Genomic DNA, 7500 nt, shown 5'->3' with positions numbered 1-7500 from the left:
ACTCCCCCCACTAGGACCAGTACCAGCTGGTAGTAACACTACTCCCCCCACTAGGACCAGTACCAGCTGGTAGTAACACTACTCCCCCCACTAGGACCAGTACCAGCTGGTAGTAACACTACTCCCCCCCCACTGGGACCAGTACCAGCTGGTAGTAACACTACTCCCCCCCCACTGGGACCAGTACCAGCTGGTAGTAACACTACTCCCCCCACTGGGACCAGTACCAGCTGGTAGTAACACTACTCCCCCCCCACTAGGACCAGTACCAGCTGGTAGTAACACTACTCCCCCCCCACTGGGACCAGTACCAGCTGGTAGTAACACTACTCCCCCCACTGGGACCAGTACCAGCTGGTAGTAACACTACTCCCCCACTGGGACCAGTACCAGCTGGTAGTAACACTACTCCCCCCCCACTGGGACCAGTACCAGCTGGTAGTAACACTACTCCCCCCACTGGGACCAGTACCAGCTGGTAGTAACACTACTCCCCCCACTGGGACCAGTACCAGCTGGTAGTAACACTACTCCCCCCACTAGGACCAGTACCAGCTGGTAGTAACACTACTCCCCCACTGGGACCAGTACCAGCTGGTAGTAACACTACTCCCCCACTGGGACCAGTACCAGCTGGTAGTAACACTACTCCCCCCACTAGGACCAGTACCAGCTGGTAGTAACACTACTCCCCCCACTAGGACCAGTACCAGCTGGTAGTAACACTACTCCCCCCCCCACTGGGACCAGTACCAGCTGGTAGTAACACTACTCCCCCCCCACTGGGACCAGTACCAGCTGGTAGTAACACTACTCCCCCCACTAGGACCAGTACCAGCTACACCTGGGGGAGTACACTGCGGGGGATGCGGGGGACGCCCTGGGCGGGTCCAGCCAGTGGGCCCGTTCGGGGCCAGGCTCAGCAGGGGTGAAGTTCCGCACCGTGGACCGGCCCGGGCCCCCCCCCCCCCCCCAGACTGAACGGGCTGGGAGACGACGACCACGACGACCACGCCGAGTGCATCAGACTCGACAAGTCGGGGTGGTGGTCCAGCAGGTGGGAAGAGACCTCGTCATGACGATAGTGTCGCGACGTTAGCTTCTCTACTTAATGGTTATCCAACACTATCTAACCCAACCTACCACTGTGAAAGACACTGAAAGTTAAAAAGGCATTTTAGTATTGAAATAGAAAATACAGGCAAAGTTAAAAAAAGCTTTTTAGAAAGTGCAATGTATTTAAGATTTAGCAGAAAGCTAAAGCAAACATAAAAGTCTCCAGTCTTGTTTTAAAGGTGCTCAGAGTTAGCACTATCTAACCCCACCTAGCACTACCTAACCCCACCTACCACTATCTAACCCCACCTAGCACTATCTAACCCCACCTACCACTATCTAACCCCACCTACCACTATCTTACCCCACCTAGCACTACCTAACCCCACCTACCACTATCTTACCCCACCTAGCACTACCTAACCCCACCTACCACTATCTAACCCCACGCTAGGTGGGGCACTACCTTACCCCACCTAGCACTACCTAACCCCACCTAGCACTACCTAACCCCACCTACCACTATCTTACCCCACCTAGCACTACCTAACCCCACCTAGCACTACCTAACCCCACCTACCACTATCTAACCCCACGCTAGGTGGGGCACTACCTAACCCCACCTACCACTACCTAACCCCAGCTCTCGCTGGTCCTCCGGCGTGCAGGTGTGAGGCGGGGAACCTGAACGGCCACTACTACAAGGGTCCGTACAAGGCCATGGCGGAGGACGGGGTGGTGTGGTACACCTGGCACGGCTGGTGGTACTCCATCAAGTCCGTGGTCATGATGGTGCGCGCCGCGGACATGGAGGCCCCGCCCCCTAGCGACGCCCCCGTGCTGCCGTGGCAACAGCAGCCGCTCCTTGACAACACGGTGGAGGAGGCCCCGGGCGGTCCAGCCTGGCGTTCTGAGGCTGACGAGGGAGGCTGGAGACGTGGCTGATGATGTGTTAGAGTAGAAAACCACTCAATAAAGGTTTCCTTTAAATGTCTTTTGGGTTTTTTTGTATTTATTTGCGAAAGCATCATTTATTTAAAACAAATCAACGCGTGCCGTCATCTAACCATCATCTCTTCCCCTCAATGTGGTTGTGTTGAGCTAAACAAGAAATCAGTATTTGTTATCGCAACTAATCAACACAGTTGTATTATCTGCTTTCACACCAAGTGTACATGAAGTATACATTATCAACACCCAACCCTTCTCTGATTAATAATTAAATTATTAATGATCAAAACCATCAGGGATGCTCCCATCGATCAGCCGCCGATCATAATCGGCAGACATTAATTTTAAAGTGTTTGATCGGTGCTCTCTATGAAGGCCGATCAGTATAACCGATCAGACGCCGCAAAACATATCAGACCATGACCCCGTAAGAGATTCAAAATATGTCCCATCTGATTCAAAAACAAAGACACACAGCCGGTAGGATCGTATACTGCGTTTATTATTGATCGGAGCAGGAGCAGGGTGGACTGCGGCATTGTGGGTAAAGCAGAGGTTTCCAAGGCAAGAGAAGAGACGAGGCCGGACAGGCACAGAGCGGGGACTGACCTCGATCTCAGGCCGGGCGTCAGCGGCTTCTTTATCAGCTCAACGCTAACATGAGGGGAGGACCCACAGCCCAGCGTCCTCTGGTCGCCCCGGGAGTTAAGAGGGTTCAACCAAGGGTTCAGCAAAACCAAAAGTAAGATGTGAACTCACAAGGGTTCTATGGTATATGATAGTTTGGGGCAATGACCCCAGAAGGGTTCTATTGTTCATGGTAGTTTGGGGTTGAGACCCGAGGGTTCTATGGTTTGTGGTAGTATGGGGTCATGACCCCACAAGGGTTCTAGGATTTATGGTAGTTTGGGGCAATGACCCCACAAGGGTTCTAGGTTTCATGGTAGTTTGGGGTTGTGACCCCACAAAGGTTCTAGGTTTCATGGTCGTTTGGGGTCGTGACCCCACAAGGGTTCCATGGTTTACGTTAGTTTGGGGTCGTGTCCCCGGAGGGATTAATGGTAGTTTGGGGTCGTGACCCTGTTAGGGTTAGGGAAGCAGGGTTCCACGTGCAAGAGCCTTTACATTCGTTGTTCTCCGTGAAGGTTGTGTCCTTCCTGTTCGCCCATTTACGGACAAAACGCAGTCAGTCCATGAGTCTGTTGATTGGCTGTCGCTCTTTGTAAAAAGAGAAAAAGAAAATACGAAGTCTTTGAGGGCGGCATGGGAAGAGGAAGGCTCTGTCCGTTCCCAGGGAGGACAACCACGCCCAGGCAGGTTGCCATGGATACCACACTGCCCCGCTCCCATTGGCCAAGGCCGTGTCGGTCACACACACACACACACACACACACACACACACACACACACACACACACACACACACACACACACACACACACACACACACACACACACACACACACAGGTATGTTGGGAATGGCAGCAAGTCAAAACACAAGAGGTAAAGATATCAACACCGAGAGGAGAGGACGAGAGACTACGTATGTACAGACCCTGAGTAGGCCGAGGGGCGAGAGACACCTGGCGCTTGGTAGAGAGAGAGAGCGAGAGAGAGAGAGAGATAGAGAGAGAGAGAGAGAGAGAGAGAGAGAGAGAGAGAGAGAGAGAGAGAGAGTGAGAGGGAGAGAGAGAGAGAGAGAGAGAGAGAGAAAGAGAGGGAGAGAGAGAGGGAGGGTTAAGTCTGTTGTGATTTCCAGTCTGGTTTCTGAATGTTCCCGTGGGATGCAAAGCAGCAGCCTCGCGGGTTTGTGATGATGATGAAGGACAAAGAGTCGATGGGAATGTCTGACGTGCACAGCACACGGGGACTGTGTTGCTTGTGTGTGTGTGTGTGTGTGTGTGTGTGTGTGTGTGTGTGTGTGTGTGAGAGGGGGGCGGGGTTATCTTGGGGACAGAGGCGGGGCCGTGGGAAAGTGGGGAGAGTTCGGCGGCGAGTGGCAGGGTGAGGTAGGCGAGAGCTGGCGGGGGCTGCCCAGCGGGTCGCCGTGGTGCAGTTTCCATAGCAACTCCTCGTTCTCCATGGACAGACGCTTGTTGACCTTCGACTCCTTTTGAAGGTTCTTCTGCAGCAGGGCCTGCTCACTGGTCAGCTGCCTGTAGGGGGCGCCACAGTGTTATTTACACTATATACTGCTCACTGGTCAGCTGCCTGTAGGGGGCGCCACAGTGTTATTTACACTTTATACTGCTCACTGGTCAGCTGCCTGTAGGGGGCGCCACAGTGTTATTTACACTTTATACTGCTCACTGGTCAGCTGCCTGTAGGGGGCGCCACAGTGTTATACACCAGGGGTTTTCAAAGTGTGAGAGAGTGAGCCTCCCCTCAGAGAAGAGATTTCAGCTGAGCCCCCCCCCCCTCTTTTTTTTAAAAAAAAGATAGCTTTTTTTGAAAGCTATCTTAATTATTTTACACATTTTAAACATCTCTGATCATAATTTTAAAACATTTGAAACATATTTTTGAAACATTTGAAACATATTTTTTCAGCAACACGTCAGAATATTTTAAACATATTTCTGAAACATTACAACATCTTTGTGCGTTTTTAAACACATTTCTTAACACAATTTAACAACTTTATCTAAGCATGTTTTAGCTTAACCTTTTTTTAGCTTAAATACATTTGAACATCTTAATCTGTGTAAACTGCCAGTTTACACAGATTCATTCAGGGTCGAATCAGATCTGCCTTTTCAGTCCAGAGATTCGACCATTCGGCGAGGTTTGTTTACCGGCGTTGCTATGGTGACCTAAATTATTATAAGCAACTGAAAACGATGCCGGTTTGAAACTAAAACTGTGATTCTGAAAAAAGTATAAATGCTATCAAAATTCCGTTTCGATAGTATTGAAGATACAAGTGTGTAGATTTGTTTAATGGTTTGAACGATGGTAAACGGTTGAAAAATGAATGAGTTACGATGTCTAGAAGTAGGTGTATCAGAATGGGCTGACGTCTTCAATGAAAACAGCTGAAAACAAAGCGGTATGAAACTAAAACTGTGATTCTGAAGAAATTTTAAATGATATGAATTCTGTTTAGATATTATTGAAGATACAAGTGTGTAGATTTGTTAAATGGTTTGCACGAAGATAAATGGTTGACAATTGATTTAGTTATGTTACTTCTACAGTTGAAGTACGACTGATGATTTGAATCATCGACTTTCAGGTTTTTTTTCGGGTTTATTTTTTTCTCACGTGGCGCCCCCCCTGAAGAACTCTGGCGTCCCCCAGGGGGGGCGCGCCCCACAGTTTGAAAACCACTGTACTATATATTGCTCACTGGTCAGCTGCCTGTAGGGGGCGCCACACACTGTTATACACTATATACTCACTGGTCAGCTGCCTGTAGGGGGCGCCACACACTGTTATACACTATATACCACACGTACTTGGACAGCGCAGCGTGCTTGCTCATCCTGGCTCTGTAGTCCTCGTTCTCCTGCCGCACCCGGTTCATATACTCCTCGAGTTTCGCGTTGGTGTCCACCTGACAGACACACGCACGCAAGCAAGCACACACACACACACACACACACACACACACACACACACACACACACACACACACACACACACACACACACACACACACACACACACACACACACACACACACACACACACACAGACACACACAGTGTTTCGAAAAACGTTTGTATCCAAAGATGTTTTAAGTGTATCCATGTACATTCAAGTGTGTGTCCAAACATGCATGTATGTGTGTATGTGTATTTTATTTTTTTTGTTGAATATATATATATATATATATATATATATTATTATTTATTTTTTTATTGTGTGTGCGTGTGTGTGGTGTGTGTGTGTATATGGTTGTGTCTGTGTGTGTGTGTGTGTGTGTGTGTGTGTGTGTGTATGTGTGTGTGCGTGGTGTGTGTGTGCTTGTGTGTGTGTGTGGTGTGTGTGTGTGTGTGTGTGGGGTTGTGTGTGTGTGCGTGCGTGCGTGCGTGCGTGCGTGCGTGCGTTCTCACCAGCTTCTCCATCTCCATCAGCTTCTTGTCCTTGAGGTGCAGCTGGGACGTCTTCATCTCCAGCACCACCTCAGGCTGTCTAGCTCCTGCTGGAGGTAGAGGTACCTGGGCTCCGTCTGCACACACACACACACACACACACACACACACACACACACACACACACACACACACACACACACACACACACACACACACACACAATAAATGTACATGTATATTTACTCTTATCTTATACTATTTTCTATTTTATTTTATTTTATTTTTTATATTTTTGCGTTGCTAAGATGAGCTCGGGACCCAAACAGTTCTTGCGAGCTGTGGCTGCTTTGCCCGAGGCTGTGAGACTCACCAGGGACCGCCTCGTAGCCTCCTCCTCCGCTCGCAGCTTCTCCTCCAGCTCCTCCTTCTCCTGCAGGAGCACCGACACTCTCTTCCTAGGGGGGGGGGGAAGAGGGAGAGATTACTCACTCCCATCCCCAACACCAGCCTACTTCATATTTTTAAGATATTTATTAGGTTTTAGGGAGAGAGAGAGAGAGAGAGAGAGAGAGAGAGAGAGGAGAGAGAGAGAGAGAGAGAGAGAGAGAGAGAGAGAGAGAGAGAGAGAGGTGTGTTCTCTTACACAGAGAGAGGGAGAGAGAGAGAAAGAGAGAGCGAGAGCGAGAGCGAGACCGAGAGAGAGAGAGAGAGAGTGAGAGAGAGAGAGAGAGAGAGAGAGTGAGAGAGAGAGAGAGAGAGCGAGAGAGAGAGAGAGAGAGAGCGAGAGAGAGAGAGAGATGTGCTCTCTTACAGAGAGAGAAGCTTCTGTCTCCTGTAGTCTTCTGTCCAACTGGTTGATGTTTTCCTGGTGGCTGCTCTGCAGGTCTATACACACACACACACACACACACACACACGCATAAAATATAAGCATATATTTATAAATATTTGTTTAGATAACATACAATTAAAACCGTGATAAAAAACACAAAACCATTTTTGTGGGTCCACAAAACGATGAAAGCATTATTCCCGGGAGTTTGTTAGAACGCGATTTTTCACTGTCCGTCTTTAGCGTCATTACAGAAAGGAAGAAGTTGCCCAAAATCTTCTCTCCTTCTTCTACTCCTGTCGGCGGGGGGCCAGCGACTGCTGCAACGATCACCCGATCTGATGGGGCCGTCCTTGCTTTCAGCCATCCACTGCCTGCCGTCCACTGGAGGGTTCTGTAGTGTACTATACTGTCCTTGAAAATCCTTCCATCCTCACTGGCGCGTTTTAATCCGCAGTACGTTGAATCGTGTTCTACCGCGGTTTAAATGTATGTACCGCGGTTTAAGTGTATATAAACCGCATAAGTCCAAATTTGTCAGACGTTTCAATGTTATATACGTTCTTCAACAACAGATGGCGCCATCTATCTTTAAAACGAGATCCTCTTGTGACTGAAGC

At 49.2% G+C, this 7500-nt stretch overlaps 2 protein-coding genes across 2 annotated transcripts in view; one reads left to right on the top strand and one right to left on the bottom strand.

Annotated features, from left to right (window-relative positions):
• LOC132454630 (fibrinogen-like protein 1) overlaps positions 1–2048 on the top strand; it is a 6675-nt gene extending 4627 nt beyond the window's left edge. Inside the window, exons 6-8 of the mRNA XM_060048121.1 lie at positions 827–951; positions 998–1057; positions 1725–2048. Coding sequence (XP_059904104.1) covers positions 827–951; positions 998–1057; positions 1725–2001 — 462 coding nt within the window. The 3' untranslated portion in view covers positions 2002–2048. The remainder of the gene's footprint in view (positions 1–826; positions 952–997; positions 1058–1724) is intronic.
• A 443-nt stretch (positions 2049–2491) lies between these two features.
• On the bottom strand, positions 2492–6495 carry LOC132454629 (microtubule-associated tumor suppressor 1 homolog A-like). The gene is made up of 4 exons (XM_060048120.1): positions 6419–6495; positions 6067–6182; positions 5467–5564; positions 2492–4164 (listed from the first exon to the last, which is right to left on the bottom strand). The coding sequence occupies exons 2-4, from the start codon at positions 6121–6123 to the stop codon at positions 3951–3953; spliced, it is 369 nt and encodes a 122-aa protein (XP_059904103.1). The 5' UTR covers positions 6124–6182; positions 6419–6495; the 3' UTR covers positions 2492–3950.
• Positions 6496–7500: the final 1005 nt, after the last annotated feature.

Source organism: Gadus macrocephalus, chromosome 3, assembly GCF_031168955.1.
Source record: "Gadus macrocephalus chromosome 3, ASM3116895v1".
Taxonomy (NCBI): Eukaryota; Metazoa; Chordata; class Actinopteri; order Gadiformes; family Gadidae; genus Gadus; species Gadus macrocephalus.
The sequence above is the reverse complement of the archived record's forward strand: the minus strand, read 5'-3'. Positions and strand labels throughout refer to the sequence as shown.

Coding starts and splice junctions, on each gene's coding strand:
- LOC132454629 (XM_060048120.1), bottom strand. CDS start 6,123: ATGAAGACGTCCCAGCTGCACCTCAAGGACAAGAAGCTGATGGAGATG. Junction 5,565..6,066: donor TGATGGAGATGGAGAAGCTG/GTGAGAACGCAC, acceptor TGTGTCTGTCAG/GTGGACACCAACGCGAAACT. Junction 4,165..5,466: donor AAGCACGCTGCGCTGTCCAA/GTACGTGTGGTA, acceptor CGCCCCCTACAG/GCAGCTGACCAGTGAGCAGG.